The sequence below is a fragment of the Bidens hawaiensis genome, unplaced genomic scaffold (assembly GCF_021521415.1).
Source record: "Bidens hawaiensis isolate Kalapana, Puna unplaced genomic scaffold, B.hawaiensis_p1.1 tig00015564_1, whole genome shotgun sequence".
NCBI classification, from domain to species: Eukaryota; Viridiplantae; Streptophyta; class Magnoliopsida; order Asterales; family Asteraceae; genus Bidens; species Bidens hawaiensis.
In genome coordinates this window covers 18378-40979 of record NW_027492395.1, presented here as the reverse complement: position 1 = coordinate 40979, position 22602 = coordinate 18378, and the positions used below count along the sequence as shown (strand labels likewise).

At 35.0% G+C, this 22602-nt stretch overlaps 1 protein-coding gene and 1 pseudogene across 1 annotated transcript; both read left to right on the top strand.

Annotated features, from left to right (window-relative positions):
* The first annotated feature begins 6613 nt into the window (after nt 1-6613).
* On the top strand, nt 6614-8178 carry LOC143549430 (cytochrome P450 94C1 pseudogene; annotated as a pseudogene).
* Nucleotides 8179-11129: 2951 nt separating this feature from the next.
* On the top strand, nt 11130-12001 carry LOC143549429 (large ribosomal subunit protein P2-like). The gene is made up of 3 exons (XM_077040328.1): nt 11130-11246; nt 11469-11704; nt 11805-12001. Exons 1-3 carry the CDS (start codon nt 11159-11161, stop codon nt 11829-11831), a joined length of 351 nt encoding a protein of 116 aa, XP_076896443.1. The 5' UTR covers nt 11130-11158; the 3' UTR covers nt 11832-12001.
* Nucleotides 12002-22602: the final 10601 nt, after the last annotated feature.

The following is a 22602-nucleotide window of genomic DNA, read 5'->3' as shown; positions in this document are numbered from 1 at the left end:
TAGTCCAGAAACCCAAATTTGCACCCCCCCCCCCTGTGCGCGCGTAGAACTTGTGGTAAAACATGTCACAAATAATTCAAATGGGTGTAAGGTCTCTACCTTATAAATCATTCATTATTTTGTTCCCAATCCGATATGGAACAAACATCTACCACTTCCTTCATTCACACGCTTAAAACTTCCAACACAAAGCACGGCGTTGCACACTTTTTTCTTTGAATTGTTTTTTAAACCAATCATCATATTACACACCACACCCTTTTTATTTGATCTTATTTATTTAATTATTTCTCATTCGAAATCATTAAAAACATTTTTGTAAGGTTTATTCACTTACATGACGAGACGTTCTTCACCTTATTTTAGAGCAGGTTACCCTAATTTTAGATTTTAAAGCAATGAAATAAACAAAGCAAGAAACTTTGAAAATATATTATGGTGTTAAAAAGTATTTTCAAATTATAGAAAGTATAGAACTGTTTGATCAAAATTGAAGTGATGAAATAATACCGCAATATAAGACTTGTAATTAGTATGTAACTACTTTTAACACACGTTTAAAAAACAATGGTTTGACCTGTTGTCAAATATTGATTTTGTTGAAATGTGTAGCATGCATCCGCAGGTCTGTCAATGCTGGTTCTTTATAGAAGTTGGAATATTCAAAATGTGATGCAAAAAATATATGTTTAAAAAGTCATTGGAAAAATATATGCCCTCGACCAAGAAAAGAGAAAACTTCATATAATACATATAATAGGACACAAGAATATTAATAAATTTACACCAATATTTTAATTAGGTCATTCATTTTTTTTTCTCTCAATTAGTTCACCCAAATTTCTTTAATGTTTTAATCCATGTTTAACATGTTATAGTATCTACATGGCCTTTTCTCTTTCTTTTTGCTGTTATTTTTTTTAAAATTAAATTGGTCTAGGTCAGCATTTTCATTTGCAAAACTAACTTTAATGGCCTCTTAACTTTTTTTTTTTTTTTGAAAGGCAAGCTTGGAATAAAAACCACACCCAGAAAGAAAAACCTAACCGGGCACAAAACAAAAACTACATGCTAAGTAACGGGTTTTGGAGCCACGCCACCCAGTTCAAATAAAACTTACAATTACGAGATGATAACCACATATACGAAACTGAAATAATTGAATCAAACAGAGTGTCTTTGATGTCATTGGGTTGGCAAAAAAAAATCTCATTCCGAGCTCTCCAAATACCCCATCATGTCGTATAGATAATCATCTCAATAACATTTTTTTTCTTTTTCACCAATCCTGACGAATCCAACCATTCTAAAATACTTTTAGGCCCTTTATCACCAGGAAGAGCCACGTCCAACCAACGACCGATAGCATTCCAAATCTTTGAAGCAACGTGACACCCTCCAAAAATGTGATCCAAAACTTCCACCGAATTCATACAGATTGAGCATAATATAGAAGGAATATCAATTCTTTTACGACTTAGATTAAATTGCCTCTTTTAACTCAGTATCTCAAAATAATTATTCCTTGAATCAGAGTGAGAAGTCGGATATTTTTATACCGATGCACTGTGGTGCAACACAAATGGGCCAAAGCGATCGAAATCCGTGACCGACTACCATGGTCACAAATTTAGGGACCGAATTTTAGTAACCAAAATCAAAAAAATAGTCGCAAAATTAATGATCGAAACATGTAGGACACAACAAAACAAAATCGGTAACAAAGATTACGACTGAAATTTTCGGTCATTAATTAGTCGGTCGCAAATGTAACGGCTAGAAATTTTTTTGGTTACAAAAACGGTCGCTAAAACTGTTGTAATTTTACCTACCGATATTGTTAGTCGCAAAATTAGTGACCAAAACAAATATGGTCGCATGTATGGCAATCAATTTTTTTCCGTCGTTAATCAATCACAAATGTACGTAGCGATCGAAATTGTTAAGGTTGCAAAAATGGTCGCTTAGTTTTGGAAAATAGAAACCAATAAAATACAAATTATTTTGGTTGCAAAACGGTTGCAGATGTAGCAACCGAAATTGTTTTGGTTAAAAAAAGCAGTTAGTTTTAATAAAAGTAGAAAACCCCAAAAAATATATAAACTAATTGTCACAACTACAATCGCAATTTACTGACTGAAATTGTTCAGTCGTAAATATAGTGGCCAATCTTCAAAAATAATATTAATATAAACTAATGTAAAGTTCAAAAATATTATCAGCATAAACGGTTAGAAATATAATTACCAAAATTGTTTCGGTCATAAACGCAATCACTAGTTTAAAAAAAAAATTGAAGTCAAAATTAAATTTCTTTTATGTTAATTTCATATTTATCGATTGTGGGTGTGTGGTGTATGTATGAATTCTTCACCAATAAAGTAGAAGTAAAGAACTAAGCTCGAGTCAAGCCTTGGCTCATTAAACTTTTCCATGAATTAGCTCGAGTTGATCCGGGTTGAGCTTGATGTTTACATTTTGTTTGCGATCTGAGCTCGATCCAATAAACAAAGGCTTTGCCAAGCTCGAGTTTCAAAAAAATATAGCTAAGAGTCTTGTAAGGCTCATGCTTAGCCCGTATGTACCACTAACGACTATTAGATTTAATGATGGATAATTTGGGGTGTTTAACTAAATCAGGGTCATTTAAGGTTAGTGAAGGCTAATGATTGGGTGGTTTTACAATAAGTAACGTGTTTAGTTATGTGTTTTTAACTATTTATTTGTATGATACATGGTTACTCTAAGAGTTTGTTTTGTTTTCTGGTCTTAGTATGCCAAATGTGCCACAAAATGATGTTTGAATCAAGTTTGGAAGACTAGAATGAAGATCGATGCGAAACGATAATTAGGAATGCAAAAGGGGGCCAGAGCTCGAAGCACCTTCAGCGCACAACATTGGAAAATTGCTGATTAAAACGACGTGTGGGATGCTGAAGCCAGCGCCCGAGGCCTATCGCAGCCCAATTTCACTTTCGTAAATTAACTATTTAAATACATGTGTCAACATATAACATGCCATGGATTTAGAGCAACTTTTCAGTCTCAACCATTAACACCTTAATAATTTATATGCAATATATAAAGCAATAAGTAAAGAGTTTAAAGATTAACTACATTTTGATTTAAACAACATAAATCACTAGCCATTTATTCTTGCATTTCACTTAACTCTTTTAATCCAAGTTACGTCTTTAAAATAAATTTAGGGAAAGACATTCCCTAAGTGAAACTGTTAGCAATTTTGTTTAAATAAATTTATATACTTTTCATAAGTTTATAAAACTAGCTGTCACCATTTTATAAAATTATCTTCAATTATTATCTTCAATAGGTTGGACTTTGAAATTTCACCTTCTTTAGTCTTTGATATGTGAATTATTCAATAAACAATTTGTTAATTTAGTCATAGTTGTTTGATTACTAATGATTATTAATTAAGTATTTGGGGACGTGTATGTGACATATAGCATCATTGATGAACTAATAATACTTCATGCAGGCTTAGTAATCTGTTAAAGAGGTATAGAACCTAAGATTAGAACATTATGTAAACTTGAGTGGCCTAATTATGATACAAAAAATATAAGTGATTTAATTGAACAACAATACAAATTGAATACCATTCAATGAAGTTTTCTTAAAGGAATGACAACAAAGTAGATTTTTATTTTCAAAAGAACTTGTATTTATGAATTATACAAGAGTTACTAGAAAACTTAATATAATTAATACAAATCAATATAATATGTAGGATAAAATAAAACATGCAGGATAATAGTTTTTCAACAACATGAATACATTTTTAATGATAAATTACACTACTTCTAAACTACATAATTTTTTTTGAATTAAGTTCATATCTAATTATTAAATATGAGATTTTTCATAAATAACATAAGATCATATGTTATATTTCTCGTTTTATTTTCTCTTCATCACTCGTCACGTTAGCAACTCTTTCACTTTAGTTAAAGTTGAAAAAGGCCTTAAAGAATCATTGGAATTTGCCATAGTCAATAGAAGAATGGTCATCATCGAGGAGACCTTGTCACCTTACTCATCACGTCATGCGTGGAATAGAAAGAAGGGGTGTGTTGTTTCGTCCTTATCATTATGTTGCCACATAGCAATTTAGGGGTGCTTTTTTGGGTTTTTTTGCTAGGTTTATTCGATTTCTGGCTAGAAAAATGTGACATGATAACTGACACATGTAAATTTGAGTTGGTTGGGTTTGGGTTATTCGGTTTCAGGTTAACCCGGGTCGTGTTGTTCGGTATTCTTGTTTAAATTTAAAAATAAAAAACAATATTTTTGTTCACAAAATATGATCATGCTATTAAATAAATATCATAATAATTCAAATATCATATGATAATATGATATGATAATGTTCAAAAGTCCAAAAGTAATTATAATATATAATATTTTAAATATCAAAGACTCCAAACCAAAACACACTTACAAATAAAAGAAAAAGTAATAAATGTTCATGTTGTTTTCGGGATTCGTGCTTTGGGCTATTTGCGTTTTTTGTTGAGAAAAAATGACTTGACAACCAACCTGTATAAGGTTCGGCTTTGATTGGATTTGGATTCGGGCTTTTCGGGTATTCTCTAATTCGGTTTGTATAGCTTTTGGTCAAGTTTAATTTTTAAGTACCGGTTAAATAAAGTTAATTGGATGTGGCTCAATGGTAGAGCACTTACTTTACTAGTGAGAGGTAGGGGGTTCAAACCTCACTACCACCAATTTATATGGGAGATATGAGGGATGATCATGGCTTGCCAGGGTTCGAGTCCTGATCTCACCCGGTTTTACCGGCTCCTCGCTGTTGTGCCGTTTGGCGAGCGTGGGGTCGAGTTTTATCCGATGAATCCCTCAACAAGTGAACCGCTAGGGGCTCCGTCTGTCTGGACTAGTGGCCAGCTCGAGCTACCTTTAGCCAATGGGGGCCGCGTACGGAGTACCCGGAATTAGTTAGTTGGCCGTTAAAAAAAAATAAACATAACCTACATATTCCACTTTACACTAGACCAAGTGACCAACCAACTACCCAAGTAATAAAAAAAATTGTGTATGGTAAATACTTTTTCTGTCCCATTACATGTGTTAATATTTCCTTTTTTATTTGTCATATTACAAATGTCTATTTTCAAAATTTATTAGTCAATTTTCAAGTAAACTCTTAAACAAACATACTTAGCATTAATAAACAATATTGATGGACCCAATTTCCAATGATATTATTGTTATTGGGTAAGCAAAACAAATAATAAGAGCATTCACAGCCCGTCCCTCATCCCTATCCCTATAATTACACTACAAAACACTACACTTCTCTTTCCTATTTAATTAAATAATATTTTTTATACTTTTATCATTACAATTTTATCTCTCCTCTACTCACATCCAATTCAACAAATATTAAAAAAATAAATAGGGACAAACTTTGATTCCCCATATTTACAAAAATTCACTACATTTCTCTTTCCATCCTATAATTTACTCTCACAATCATTCAAAACTCCACCCTATAATTTACCAATTCCCCTCACATAATTATGAAGGATGGGTTGGGAATGCTTTAATCCAACTACTTTTATCTTTGTATTTTCAAATCATAACATTTACACTAAAAGAGGGACGTAATATTTTTCTAAATTTACTAATTAACATTCTCATTTTCTCTCCCTTATATTCATAATAATACTATAAAATATAAGATTAATTATAAATGCTCAAGTAACATTTTAATTAAACAATTAATTACATTCACCACAAATAATTTATTCTAAGAATATAATACTCTAAATTCGACCAACTACCCAAGCCCCAACTACATGCATACGTTACAAAAGAATAAACAAAAATACCTATTCATAGAAAAAAACTTAAAGTCTGTCCTTTACTTTCAAACCTTTCTCGAAATCATGCAAAAAAAAAAAAAGATTAAGCACATGAGTCAAACCTCACCACTTTGAAGCCACGTGTAGCCTAATATACACACATGGCTTACTCGTGTCCAATTTCCACATCCACATTTACCACACCCCTAATTCTTTATTCACATAAATAAATAAATAAAGGTTTATAATTTTAATAAGTGTGTGACTGAGAAATGATAATTTGGTGAATAGTGGTAAGTGTGAGACTGACAATATAATGGTTTTTAATATTCATATAATGATCCTAAATAGTAAGAAATTGAAAGTACTCTCAACTCAGTTTATCATCACTGATTATTCTAAATTAAAAAGGTTGGTCTTAAATAACCCCTCGCTAAAAAGTACCTAACGTTTTAATCGTAAAAAGTACATGAGTCAATTGATGTACAACTTAGCTCGAAAAGGTGATTCAAACGATTTAATTTTTGTTAATTAGAAGTTTAAACACCCAAATTGAAATATTGTTTCGTCGTTTTGAAGCATCATTTTTAAACTAGATTCTACCTCAATCGATTCGCGTCCTTCATCTGAAAAAATCTCTAAATTTGAAATTTAGAAAAAAATATAATGCATGTAATTTTTAACAGGGACCACTAGCATCAACTTTTAATAAATTTGGAACATTATAAAAACCCAATAAACCATAATACATAAACACACACACATCACATTACCAAAATATTCATCACCAACAATGGACCTCCAAGCTTTAATCTCCTTCATCTTCTTCACCTTCACCATTGTTTTCTTCTTATTCTCTATATCAATCTTCATCATCCGCCTTAAGTGTTACTGCAATTGTGACACATGCATATCCTTTGTTACCCGAACCTGGACGTCCGAGTTTGTTAATATATCCGATTGGTACACTCACCTCCTAAGTAAATCATCCACAGGAACCATTCATGTTCATGTACTCAACAACATTATTACGGCGAACCCGGATAATGTTGAGTACATGCTCAAGACAAATTTCGATAATTACCCTAAAGGGAGGGCGTTTTCAGCCCTCCTTGGAGACCTTCTCGGCCGCGGCATATTCAATGCCGACGGCCGTTGTTGGTTGTTCCAAAGAAAGTTAGCTAGTTTGGAACTTGGGAGTTTGTCTATTAGATCACATGCTATGCATGTTGTGGTGGAAGAAATGGAATCCAGACTGATTCCATTTTTTACTGCAATCGCTGATAACACTGTTGACAGTGCTGGTGTCAACAGTGTTATCAGCGATGCTGTTTTGGACTTGCAGGATGTTTTTAAAAGGTTTTCTTTTGATGTAATATGTAAATTCTCATTCGGGTTGGATCCGGGTAGTTTGGAGTTATCTTTACCTGTATCCGAGCTTGAATCAGCGTTTGATTCGAGCTCAAAGCTTTGCGCGGAGCGAGGCATGGCTGCGTGGCCATTGATATGGAAATTAAAGAGGTTTTTTAATATAGGGAGTGAGAGGAAGCTTAATTCGTCGATTCGGGTTGTTAAACGGATCGCGAATCAAGTGATTAAGAACCAAAGAGAAAACGGGTTGGGTTTGGGTAACGACTTGCTTTCGAGGTTCATGGGCTCGATAAGGGATGACGATTACTTGATAGACATTGTGATTAGTTTTCTTTTAGCTGGAAGAGACACTGTGGCGTCAGGGTTGACGACATTCTTCATGTTACTTTCGCAAAACCCTGAAGTCGTGAAAAAGATCCGTGAGGAATTGGGTCAGGTCAGTGCCATCCGGACCCATGAAACCCGTGCAACTGTTTTAGGTCTAAGTCTGGCAGACCTAAAACAGTTGCATTACTTGCAAGCCGCATTGCACGAAAGCATGCGGCTTTACCCACCCGTGCAATTTGATTCCAAGTTCGCAAAACATGACGATCATTTACCCGATGGTACATTTGTAAAACGAGGGAGTCGGGTCACGTACCACCCATACGCAATGGGTCGAATGGAGCGGATATGGGGACCTGATTCATTAGAATTCAAACCCGAAAGATGGATCCGAGACGGGGAGTTTAAGCAAGAGAGTGCATACAAGTACCCAGTGTATCAAGGGGGTGTTAGGGTTTGTTTGGGTAAAGAAATGGCACTAATGGAGATGCAATGTGTTGCATTGTGTTTGATCAACAAGTTTGATGTAATGGTGAACCATAAGCAGTTACGGTTCGAACCGGGGCTAACCGCCACCGTGAGTGGCGGGGTTCACGTGACGGTCCGGCGAAGAGACCTGCCAGAATAATGTGTATGATCACGATAATATTATGAAAACTCTTCAGAGAGATGATTTGTTATTAGTTTCGTTTGTTTAAACAGTCTAAATGTTTTGTTTATATATAATAAATGGTTAGATGCCTTGATCCCAAATGAGGAGATATAACCCATATTAAATTTAATACCTTTCATTTAATTTAATTTATTTTATACTCGTAACACATTAGAGTTGAATCGGATATTATATTGGTATAAGGTATAGTTTTTTATGTAACATATAGCTACATTTAATTGTATTCTTGTCACGAGAATATTTAAGATGCAATGTACCTAAATATAATACTGCATACTTGCATGATATATATGTAATAATATAATTAGAATATATATATATATATATATATATATATGTGTGTGTGTGTGTGTTTGTGCTAGATATGCTTGGAAGAACTACACGTATGATGTGTATAGATATAACATATGGGTCCGATTTCATGGAACAATATCTTTCATCGAATATAGCCCGACCCTTAGTTAGTGGGAAACGATACGTCGATCATCCGCTGTTGAAATGAATATCGGCCCTTTGTTGGGTGACAGTTACCCGATGGAGGGTGGGGTCGATGTTTATTTCAACCATGGATGACCGAAGTATGCAATCGGGTGACTAATATATGTACATATGTAATAAAATAAATGGGATCACTCTCAAAATAAAGATACATTTTTAATTCCTCAAATAAACATATAAATATAGTCAGTTCTCTCAAGTTGAACTTGAATGTTATTTTTAAACTCTTTCAAAATGAGCATTTATTTTCTTGTGAGAATGTAGGTCACATTGTGATGTCTGTGTGAATCCGACGTATTCGTGGGCATCTTCGGGGCTTGACACGTGTACTCTTTAGCAAAAATTAAATACGTGCTGGCAAACCACCCGTCGGTTGTCATACAAAAGTTCTCGGACTTTAAACTCGTGATAAACCTTCAAGCACTAATTTATTTTTGATGAATATAGATTTCATAAGTTAATGTTGCAATTAAGAGTACAAAGTAGTAATATGAAGTGAATCGATACAAACAATAATCAAACACAATATCTATAAAGTAATCGGTTCATATTTCATTGAAGATTAAGAACTGGATACAAGAAGGGGATGAGAAAACATAATCCAATTTACAGAGAATGGAGATGGCAAATCAGACGGTTCACACATTTAAGTTCATTCTTGCCCAACATCGTCTTCTATCTGTGCATATAACCCGCTTCCATCAATTTTCAATTTTCCTTGTTGGGCTTTTACTAACATTTGAATTGGGCTGCTTGGTAGGGTCCACTGTGGTCTTATAGATGTTAACTGGGCTTGGACCGATAATGTTCATAACATAATCCTTGTTAATGGATCCTTACTAAGGAATTTTGCATCAAAGGTCTCTCATCTGTTCCATGCCGATGAGTCAATTATATTTTTGTGACGGTTCGTTGTGTAGGTTCTTCGGTGTTTCTTCTAACTATCCTCGTTAGAAAACGTTGCAAACGTAATATATATGGTATTGGTATTTTACTATTTCGATACTTTGGGATCACTGGTTCACTGTTAAGGGAAAATATGAGTCATATTATAAACTTTGTTAGGGAAAATATGAGTCATATTAAAAAGTTTGTAACAGTTTGTTGAAAAAATTAAAGTGAATTATTATAAAAGTAATATATTTTTTGTATGCACAAAATATAACTGTGCCACCAACCCCAAGACGTAAAAGTAATATCTAAGATACTGGTATTTTTACTTAGGGATGACTCATTCACTACTAGGGAAAATTTGAATCATATTAAAAATAGTACCCGGTATTACCCAAAAAACCGATCATCATCATCAAATGGCTAGGGTTTGGTTTGCATCAGCTTGCAAAAACCCAACGCCCACAATAATTCCGTATATTTAATCACCGTTATACCGTTACAAATCCGTTACTTATTCAGTTATTTCAGTTGCACTGTATAATTGCTGTTTGTTTCATTTCAAACACCTAGAAGCTAGATTTAGTGAATTGATTAATTGTAATAATAGTTATTGTAATTATGTTGATTGTTTATTGTGAACTTAGGCTGTATATCTATTATATCGGTTAATCGGTCCCTTGGTAAAATATCAGTTAGAATACCTGTACTGACAATATATTATAGATATTCCCGATATTAAACTATCAGTGTTTTAAGTCTTAATTATCAACCGTTAGTGTTTTGCAAGTTGCAAAAGGTTAATTTGTTAATGGTAGGAGAGTAAATTTCAGTATATATGAATTTTACATGATACTAAAATACACAATATCCCACTGTCGTTTTATCCGCGATAACGGATATTCGATATTTTTCTGCATTAACTGCTTTTAGATGTATACACGTATACTTGAAGGTTAAATATTTTGATATGAGCTAATTAGTGAGCCACCTATGGCTTTGGCTCGGTTTGGTTTGGTTTGGTTCCAAACGGGCCAATCTCTGCTTTCTGCAAGCTCAAATTATTGATATCTCAGATATCAGTACTTGACCGATATCTGATATATTTCGTATTAACTGCATTTAGATGTACACGCTTATACTTAAAGGTAAAATATTTGATTTGAGCTAATTAGCTAGCACCTATAGCTCTGGCTCGGCTTGGTTCGGTTTCAAACATGCCATTTTCTGCTAGCTCAAGTTACCGATATCTCGCCGCAATAATCGATATTTCAGATAGTGGTACGTGAGATATCGGTACTTGACCGATATCTGATATTTTTCTGCGTTAACTGCTTAGATGTAAGCACTTATAATTGAAGGTAAACAAATTTGATTTGAGCTGATTAGCGAGCCACCTATAGTTGGCTCGGTTTGTTTCGGTTTTAAATATGCCAATTTGTGTATGTTTTTTTCAAACTTGTTTTGAGTGAACTCTGAGCCGCAAGCTTTTTAGACAGTCCTAAGTGAGATGCGAGTTGTTTATTGACTATTCTATGTTTTGTTTGTCAGAATGAAGGTTGTTGCAGCATATTTGTTGGCTCTTTTGGGAGGTAACACATCTCCATCCGCTGAGGATTTGAAGAACATCCTCGGTTCAGGTGTGTTTTTTAGCTTCTCGTACTTGCTTACTCGTTTATTGTTATAATCTGCATATACTTATGAACTGCATAGACTCTAATTGACATGCGATTAAGTGATTTATTGATAATGGTTGTTCTTGTCTTTCACTCGATTGTTCGCTATTAGCGTTTTTATTTATGAATAAGTTTAATGTTCTGGTAAAGTTGTTGACATTTGATTTAAAAACCGATGATTTGCAGTTGGAGCTGATGCTGATGATGATAAAATTGAGCTTCTTTTGTCTGAAGTAAAAGGAAAAGACGTTACCGAGCTTATTGCATCCGGAAGGGAAAAGTTAGCTTCTGTTTCTTCTGGTGGTGGCAGTGTTGCGGTTGCTGCTGCAGCTGGTGGTGGTGGTGCTGCTGCTGCACCTGCAGCTGCTGCTGCTGAGTCAAAGAAAGAAGAGAAAGTTGAAGAGAAAGAGGAGTCCGATGATGTAAGATTTCTAATATTTCTATTATTGTTATTGTTATTATTATTAAATTTAATTGCGTTTTTTATATGTGTTTATGTGTTTTATTGTTATTGATTTGCAGGATATGGGATTCAGCTTGTTTGACTAGACGGAACAGCCCGATATCTCTTCTTTTGGAGCATATTATCAAGGTTTCATCTTTTGCTGCTGATTTTGTCTTGTTTTTTTAGTTTTACTGTTGAATCAATGAATGTGTAAGACTAATGTAAGGTTTAGTTTAAGATTTGAGATATTATTATAATGAAAGTTGGTTTCTTGTTACAGTGTTGGTATATTTTATCATTAAACCTGAACCCGATCCCGATCCCGACCTATATAACCCGATTATATAAGCGAGCTGAGGGATCGTGTTGTAATCCGGTTGATCTATTTTATATCTGATATTTGGATTCCGTTGTGTAGTTTATTTACAAAACACCCGATCAAATACCCGAAACCAGTTAACCGTTCCTACAAAATACCCGGTTTGTGCACCTCTGGCGCACAGGTGGTTTTCTAGTTCAAGAAAACTAGTTATTACCGCGAAATCAGCGTTAAAACCTAAGCATTGCAGTCGATAAAACCCAAGCGTTGAAACTCAATCATTGGTAAAACGGCATCGTTGGTAAAACCCAAGCGTTATGACGGCTAGTCGGCGAGAATTCGGTCGGTATCAGTTACGTTCTTTACAGTATAAGCAATGCTGGTTTAAACCCGAACGCTAAAACCCCAAAAAATCGTCAAATTAACTTATAAAAAATAAAACTTTTTAATAGATGATTATTTTTCGAACGGTAAAACCCGGGCGTGGGCCGTGTGGTATTGACGCGTTGGTAAAATAAAGCTTTGTGGTTCTTGGGCGCTGACATGGTGAGTCAATGTGAATCCGGTCGATTCCGATCACGTTTGTTATGGTTTGAAAACTAAAATAGAAAAATATCGAAACAATTGAGGTGGCTCAATGGGGTGACATCAGTCGATGAAACTCGGGTGTTGGTAAAACCTTATCATTGTCGAGCCCGGGCATTAAGGCGCGCGATGAGTCTACGTGACATTGGTTGGTTGCCATTACGTTAGTTAGTGCCTGAACTAATAAACTAAAAAAAGGGTATTGGTGAAATCCGAGCATTATCAGGCCCGGACGTTAAGACACGTAATTTACGTGACATCGGTCGGTTTAAAAAAAACAACTAAAAAGTTAACTTACAAAAAACAAAATAATAAATAATAAAAAAAACTTAAAATTCATCTTGTTGCAGTAAAGAAAAGAAACTACAATAAAAAAGTCAAATTGCAAAAAAAAACAAAAAGAAAAAAGAAGTTGAAATGTGGCACTAACTGGCTCTCAGTTGATGAAACTCGGGAGTTGGTAAAACCCTATCATTGTCTGGCCTGGGCATTAAGGCGCGCGATGAGGCTACACGACATTGTCGGTTGCCATTACGTTAGCTGCAGTGCCAAACTAAAAAAAAGGTGTTGGTGAAACCCGAGCATTATCAGGCCCGGACGTTAAGATAGTTAGTTTACGTGACATCGATCGGTATAAAAAATCAATTAAAAAGTTAACTTACAAAAAACAAAATAATAAAAACTTAAAATTCATCTTGTTGCCGAAAAGAAACTACAATAAAAAAGTGAAATAAAAAAAAAAAACCACCTCGGAATCCATCTTGTGGCACCGACTCACTTTGCCGTATATCTTGTTTGTTTAGAAGCAGCTTTAACATGTACGTCTTGTTTGTGCTGCAGGCTATTTGTCGTATGTCTTTTCGTCAACACCACGTATTTGGGCCTTTTTGGACTAGTCATTTTTCTCGAAGCGGCACAGTGACTGGATATTGGTAGCTTCATTTGTAGTCTACTCTGCCGGGATGGTGGTATATGTTGTGTCGCTCATAGTTGTAGTTGTCATTAGAGACATGAACTTCGCTATGAATGTGGGAATTACCATGATCTGCACCGCACTCTTCCTTATCCTGGCAGATGTGCTTTTTACCCGTCTTCTCCACCTCTACGTCCAATAAAGAGGTTTTAGTTGGATCATTATGTATTGTTCAATTTATCTTTGTTTGAATCAACACTTATGTTATATAAGATTTATCGTTGCTGACTATTATATATTTGGTACTTTCACCACATGTCACTTTAAAAGTTCGTCACATTTGGAAAATAGATTCAATAATAAGTGATGCTTTGGATTTCATATGTATTGAAGTGTCTTTCAAACTATTATGATATAATGGAATATATCTTTTATTGAATAATTGTTATTGTTATCTTAAATTTTGAAACGTATGCGACGTTTTACTATTATGTTATAATGGAATATACGTTTCAAAATCTAAGATAACAGTAACAATTATTCAATAAAAGATATATTCCATTATATCATAATAGTCTGAAAGACACTTCAATACATACGAAATCCAAAGCATCACTTATTCTTGAATCTATTTTCCAAATGTGATGAACCTTCAAAGTGACCTGTGGTGAAAGTACCAAATATATAATAGTCAGCAATGATAAATCCTATATAACATAAGTGTTGATTCAAACAAAGATAACATAAGTGACGGACGGTTAATCAGGCATCATGTAGTGGCGTTGATAGCTGAAAGATAAGGGTACATGCACCGATCAGCCGGTGTCCCGATGATTGAGTGCTATGTGCCTTATGTCCAAGGCTTGATGCAAAACTACTATCGAGCCGGGGGTCTCACCGGAAGCAGCCTCTCTATCCCTATGGGGTAGAGGTAAGGCTGCCTACATCTCACCCTCCTCAGACCCTACCATAGCTTTGCTATTGGTGGGATATACTGAGTACGATGATGATGATGATGATGATGATGATGATGATCCAACTAAAACCTCTTTATTGGACGTAGAGGTGGAGAAGACGGGTAAAAAGCACATCTGCCAGGATAAGGAAGAGTGCGGAGCAGATCACTGTAATCCCTACAACTCCCACATTCATAGCGAAGTTCATGTCTCTCATGACAACTTCAACCACGAGCGACACAACATATACCACCATCCCGGCAGAGTGGAAAACAAATGAAGCTACCTATATCCAGTCAGTGTGCCGCTTAGAGAAGAACGATTCTAGTCCAAGAAGGCCCAGATACGTGGTGTTAACGAAAAGACATACGGCAAATAGCCTGCAGCACAAACAAGACATGTTAAAAATCAAGAACATCGCTCCGAACAAATGATCCTAGATACTTGAACTTCGTTACCTGCTGAACCACTTGCCCTTCATTTGTGATCTGTGCGTCCTCATTGTCGTTTACCCCACCAAAATCACAGTGGAGGTTTAACAGTCCCGCCGTGAAACGCGGGTTCTAATTGCTAGTTTGAGTTTAAATAAATACCCTTTTTTTATAAATAAATAAATAAATAATAGATTCAGATACAATTCTATTCTATTCACAACGTCGTGCGACCGTGTGGTTAAGTCGATAGCGAGCTTGAAAGGGGAGAGAAGGCGAGGGCTATTGCTTATTTGGGTCGATGCTTAACGTTTTAAGTTTTACAAGATAACGTACAAATATTGGACAAATATATAGAATAACCATGTTATTTTTGTTAAACCGAACTAAACACATACATAAAAAATGTAAAAATGTCAAACACATTGAGACATGTTAACTCGTAAAATTTAGACCGAGACGTAAAACATTACCGTTGAAATGAATAAGTCGAAAAATCCATGTGACTATGAATTATTAAAGTTTTATTTTGTATTCTTAAATATTAGTTTTGATTTTAAGGTACGGATTATTTAAGATGCAAGTTAAACATAAAGCATGATACATAAATTCTAGAATATTGTAGGGGCAAATCTGAAAATTGTGTTGAAAATTAGGTATGTGTGAGGAATGAAAAGAAAATTAAATTGCACTAAGTGTAAGATTTCTAGAATCTATATGGTAATTGAGAACCATCAAAATCCATTTATCTAAAATCAGAAAGACGCATTGATAAATGCTATGCATTTCTAATTTTTAATTGTCCATTATTGCAAATGATATTTAATGAGTGATAAGATTATGAATGTTCAATTAACATATTCTTTTTTTAAATGAAAGCAAGCTTACGAGTGCAAACGAATAAATGAGAAAAGATTGGGGTATTGGGCCTAGGGATATAGCTTAACGCCCATGACTTTAAAGCTGAGTTGACAAAGTTAACGAGTGGCACAACACTCCCTTTATAGGTTAAGGGATGTTAAAGTGGGTTTAAATATTAGTGGGCTTTAAAATCCTCTAAACACGCAACCATATCAATTAAGAATCAATCTTACATTAAATAAAGAAGCGCAAGAGACTCTCATGTTCTTGTATGGTTAAACTTTCCCCCTTTATAAATTAACATAGTTAAAAAGGTCAAATTTTTATGTTGACTTTGACTTTTTATTTTGTAGATTTTGGCCCCTCCCAATCGGGTTCGCGGTTTTCTTGGTCCATTTGGCGACTATCCCCATTACCGGAACCGCTCGTTAACTTTGTCAACTCAGTTTGGACGTTAAGGTACATCCCTAGGCCCAATACCCCCAATCTTTTCTCATTCATTCGTTTGCACTCGTAAGAGCATCCACAACGGGGATAGTTGCCGTTGTGGCGCCCAAGTCTGCTGACAAAGTTTGGTTCTACAAACGTGAGACGAACGAGTAGATGTGGGCCCTTTAGATCTACTATATAAAAAATATTCTTGATTTCTTACCATCGATCGACGGAAACCTCACCAAAATCTATTTCAATCGCCATGGTTTCACATCTGATCGATATGAAGTTGCAGAGCGTTCATCTTCAATTGGGTGCGGTAACTGCACCGTCTCCACTACGATTCGATTTACGGGGAGATCAATTTATATTCGCCGGCGATTGTATGCAACCAACAATTTGATTCTCCGGCATATTGTGTTTAATGAGAAGGGTGGTTCAGATAAAAAAAAAATGGTAAAATAAAACTGATATATTGTGGTCCACATACTCTGGTTGTTGGGTAATGATATATTGATATAATATTAATATTAATTGATTAGCTATAAAAATCAATATGTTGTAAAGTATTTTAAATTGATTAAATATAAAGTAGTAGGTTATGATGTGTTGGTTTGTAAAGGCTTGTTGTTGTGGAAAAAAAATTGAGATTTTGAGAAAAGTTTGGAATATGATGTGGCGATGATGTGGCGATTTGTAGGAGTTTGTTGTTGTGGATGCTCTAAGCTTGCTTTCATTTAGAAAAAGAAAAAGTTACTCTTATCTTGATTTCAAATTCATAAATTATCTGATCTGAAAATTAAATGAACATTCTAATCTTATCACTCGTTAAATATCATTTGCAATAATGGACAATTAGAAATTAGAAATGCATAGCATTTATCAATGCGTCTTTCCGATTTTAGATAAATTTGATAGTTCTCAATTACCATATAGATTCTAGAAACCTTACACTTAGTGCAATTTAATTTTCTTTTCATTCCTCATACATACCTATTTTTCAACACAATTTTCAGATTTGCCCCTATAATATTCTAGAGTTTATGTATCATGCTTTATTTTTAACTTGCATCTTAAATAATCTGTACCATAAAGTCAAAACTAATATTTAAGAATACAAAATAAAACTTTAATAATTCATAGTCACATGGATGTTTCGACTTATTCATTTCAACGATAATGTTTTACGTCTCGGTCTAAATTTTACGAGTTACATGTCGCAATGTGTTTGACATTTTTACGTATGTGTTTTGTTCGGTTTAACAGTCCCTCCGTGAAACACGGGTTCTAATTGCTAGTTTGAATTTAAATAAATACCTTTTTTTTAAATAAATAAATAATAGATTCAGATACAATTCTATTCTATTCACAACGTCGTGCGACCGTGTGGTTAAGTCGATAGTGAGCTTGAAATGGGAGAGAAGACGAGGAGCTATTGCTTATTTGGGTCGAAGCTTAACGTTTTGAGTTTTACAAGATCATTAAATTGGACAAATATATAGAATAATCATGTTATTTTTATTGTTTAAAACAAATGAAGTGTTAAAGAAATCAGCATTAATTAATTAGTTAACGCATATTGTCAAATGTACATACGTGAACTTCACGTTGATCTTGGCAACCATATTAATTAAGAATCAATCTTACATTAAATAAAGAAGCGCAACAGACTCTCATGTTCCTGTATGGTTAAACCCCCCTTTGTAAATTAACATAGTTAAAAAGGTCAAATCTTTATGTTGACTTTGACTTTTTATTTTGTAGATTTTGGCCCCTCTCCCAACCGGGTTCGCGGTTTTCTTGGTCCATTTGACTATCCCCATTACCGGAACCGGTATCAACCCTGCAAGAAGTCTTGGAGCTGCAATCATCTACAAAAAGGGCCATGCTTGGAATGACCATGTAAGTTTTGGTTGACTTTTAAAGTCAACATGTATGAAACATTGGTCAAAATTTGACTTTTTTTATCTTGTGTTTGCAGTGGATCTTCTGGGTTGGTCCATTTATTGGAGCTGCACTGGCTGCTTTCTACCATGTGATAGTGATCAGAGCAGATCTTAAATTCTTTTTGTTTCTTTTTGTTAAATGTGTTTTTTTGTGTTGTGTTTATTGTTTGCTAATAAATGTTATGTAACTTATGACATCTTCTAAATGGGTTTCATTTATTTCTTCTTTGTAATTTCAAAACAATGGAAGGAGGATTATGTCTTTTAATGATTTCATATGTTTTTCTTTTCCTTTGTTATTTTATTTCTAGCGCGTTCGTTTCACGGAATGGAATTGGAATTGGAATTTGCATAGGATTGGATTTTGAAGGAATTGGATTTGGAATCTGAACATTCCAATAGGAATTGGAATTGAGGGGATTTGAAATCCAAATACATTCTTAATGTGTTCGTTTGACAAATGAATATGAATCAAAGAGGTTTTTTTAACAATGATAACGGCGAAAGCATTTTAATTTTTTTAGATTTTTGTTTTTATTTATATTTTGCGTTATGATTTTTTTTATGGGTTTTCTATTAAGATCAAAAACCCCTCAAAAAAATATTTAAAAATAAATTCATAACTTAAAATGTAAATTAAAAACAAAAAATCTAAAAGAGCTAAAAAGTTTTATTCATTGTCCTCGTTAAAATAAAAAAAATCGAGATAAGATTCTAATGAATTTTCTTGAATTCCTTCACATTTTGGAAGGATTTGAAATCCCTCTATTTGAAGGAATTGAATTCCAATTATTTGAACCGAACACACCAAAATGAAACTAAGATTCCAATTCCAACGAAACGAACACGCCATATCATGGAATTTTAATTCCGATTCATTTGAATTCCCATGCATTCTGTGAAACGAACACCCCCTAAATCTCACCCCTACTGATTTCAACGCACATAAGCCCAGGGAAGTCGGGTCAAGGGCAGGGTGGACGACCGAATGTGGCCAAACAATTTAAATATTTCGACAATGTAGTATGAATACTTGGTTCAATACACGTACGAATACTATTACTATAGTTGTAGTCACTGGAAACTTTTAAAGAAAACAATTTATATGAAAACAGTAAACATGAAATTAATCTCCCCCATTTTTTTATTAACTTTTATATTTTGTTATGTTTAAATGCTCTTGATTTACTTTAGTTAATTGTGTTAGCAAATAGCTTGAAAGTTTTACGATTTTTAGAAATTTAGAAATTAATGTCTTCTAAACAACTATATGATATTCAAAAACATAAAAAGAGAGAGAAGTTGTTATGAGAGACATCAATTTCGTTGTGAATGTGGGAGTTGCCAGGTTTACAATGATTTTCTCAGTACTCTTCCTTATCCTGGCAGATGTACTTTTTACCCGTCTTCTCCACCTCTACGTTCAATAAAGAGGTTTTAGTTGAAACATTATATGTTGTTCAGTTTATCTTTGTTTGAATAAAACTTATGTTATTATGAGAGACATCAATTTCGTTGTGAATGTGGGAGTTGCCAGGTTTACAATGATTTTCTCTGTACTCTTCCTTATCCTGGCAGATGTACTTTTTACCCGTCTTCTCCACCTCTACGTTCAATAAAGAGGTTTTAGTTGAAACATTATATGTTGTTCAGTTTATCTTTGTTTGAATAAAACTTATGTTATTCATCTATTCTCTTTTTATGTTTTTGAATATCATATAGTTGTTTAGGAGACATTAATTTCTAAATTTCTAAAAATCGTAAAACTTTCAAGCTATTTGCTAACACAATTAACTAAAGTAAATCAAGAGCATTTAAACATAACAAAATATAAAAGTTAATAAAAAAATGGGGGAGATTAATTTCATGTTTACTGTTTTCATATAAATTGTTTTCTTTAAAAGTTTCCAGTGACTACAACTATAGTAATAGTATTCATACGTGTATTGAACCAAGTATTCATACTACATTGTCGAAATATTTAAATTGTTTGGCCACATTCGGCCGTCCACCCTGCCCTTGACCCGACTTCCCTGGGCTTATGTGCGTTGAAATCAGCAGGGGTGAGATTTAGGGCGTATTCGTATCACAGAATTCATGGGAATTCAAATGAATCAGAATTAAAATTCCATGATATGGCGTGTTCATTTCGTTGGAATTGGAATCTTAGTTTCATTTTGGTGTGTTCGGTTCAAAGAATTGGAATTGGAATTGGAATTCAATTTCTTCAAATTCCTTCAAATAGAGGGATTTCAAATCCTTCCAAAATGTGAAGGAATTCAAGAAATTCATTAGAATCTTATCTCGATTTTTTTTTATTTTAACGAGGACAACGAATAAAACCTTAAGAGCGGTGCTTTTAATCTAACACCGTGTTTTCTTTAAAAAAAGGTTCAACGAATCAGACAAATTCAGAAAATTCAGAGCGAAGGTTTCATTAGTTGTCTTTCTACTTTTGCATGATACTTAATTTTGTATTTATTGACACCATATTATGTTAAGTATATATATATATATATATATATATATATATATATATGACTATTTAGTTTTCTACTCACACCTCTGATCATCTCTGTAATATCAAACAATGCAGGTTGAAGCGCAAGTCCAACCACCTGTTGGTGACACAGCTTTAGAAGCAGCGCGATACGGTAGCCATTTTATTTAAAGTTCTCACTTTCACGAATTCATGTTCTTGAGTTAACATGTCTCGTTTGTGCTGCAGGTTGTTTGTCGTATGTATTTTCATCACCACCACATATTTGGGCCTTCTTGGGCTCGAATCTTTCTTCTCTAAGGGGCACACGGATTGAATGTAGGAGTTGTCGGGTTTACAATGATTTGCTATGCACTCTTCCTAATCCTGGTAGATGTACTTTTTACCCGTCTTCTCCACCTCTACGTTCAATAAAGAGGTTTTAGTTGGATCATTATATGTTGTTCAGTTTATCTTTGTTTGAATCAACACTTATGTTATTGAGGATTTATCGTTGCTAACTATTATCTATTTGGTACTTTCGCCACATGTCACTTTAAAGGTTCGTCACATTTGAAGTGGCTTTTAGACTATTATGATATAATGGAATATATCTTTGTCGAAGCATGAAATGAATCTTACCTGATCCATGACGATGTTTCCACGGATTTTCGAGATGAACGAACCACGTCTTGATCTTCTTCTTCAGCTGCGCCAGTGACCTGCAATGGTTTTCGGGGGCGTGGAGGTGACTGCTAAGATATCCTGAGGATTTCTTGTTCACAGACACAAAAAGTGGTGGTGGCTCTTATTGAGCATGACCCTTAATAAGGAGGTGGAGACCTCCTTATATAGAGAGTCTCATGGCCACCATCATGGTACCCTAATGGGCCTAGCCCAATTAGGGTTACCTCCACAAAACCCCCTCAGCCCAATAACATTGTATTAGTCCATGTAATGAAATAAGCCAAACATAATAGATTTAGGGTCGTAGAACCGGGTTTTAGTACCATACCCCTACAAGCCCCCCAAGTCCAGTGTTGCTCCTGGGCGCGCAAGCGTCTAGGTGGAGCGCTGGACTTTATAAGGTGTGAGGCGGTTTTTTCCCTTTTCTTTGGCCTTGTCTTTATTGTCTGAGTTTTGGGAGGTTTTCCCCATGATGGTGACAAGCTGTAAAAATAATGAAGCCTGCGCGTAAGGCGGCTTACGAGCTATAATAATAGAGCATGCGCGAGAGGCGACTTGCGAGCTATGAGAATAATAATGCCTGCGCGCGAGAGGCGACTTACGAGCTAAGAATAATAAAGCCTGCGCGCGAGAGGCGTCTTACGAGCTGAGAATGATATAGCCTGCGCGTGAGGCGCCTTACGAGCTATGAGAATAGTAAAGCCTGCGCACGAGAGGCGTCTTATGAGCTTTGAAAATAATAATTAAGCTGGCGCGCGAGTCGACTTACGAGCTGAGAATAATAAAGGCTGCGCGCGAGGGGCGTCTTACGAGCTGTAGCATAATAAAGCCTGCGCGTGAGGCGTCTTACGAGCTAAGAATAATAAAGCCTGCGCGCGAGAGGCGTCTTATGAGCTTTGAGAATAATAATTGAGCTGGCGCGTGAGGCAACTTACGAGCTGTGAAAGTCATAAAGCTTGCGCGCGAGAGGCGTCTTATGAGCTTTGAGAATAATAATTGAGCTGGCGCGTGAGGCGACTTACGAGCTGCGAAAGTAATAAAGCTTGCGCGCGAGAGGCGTCTTATGGGCTTTGAGAATAATAATTGAGCTGGCGCGCGAGGCAACTTACGAGCTGAGAATAATAATGCCTGCGCGCTAAAGGCGTCTTATGAGCTTTGAGAATAATAATGCCTGCGCGCGAGAGGCGACTTACGAGCTAAGAATAATAAAGCCTGCGCGCGAGAGGCGTCTTATGAGCTTTGAGAATAATAATTGAGCTGGCGCGT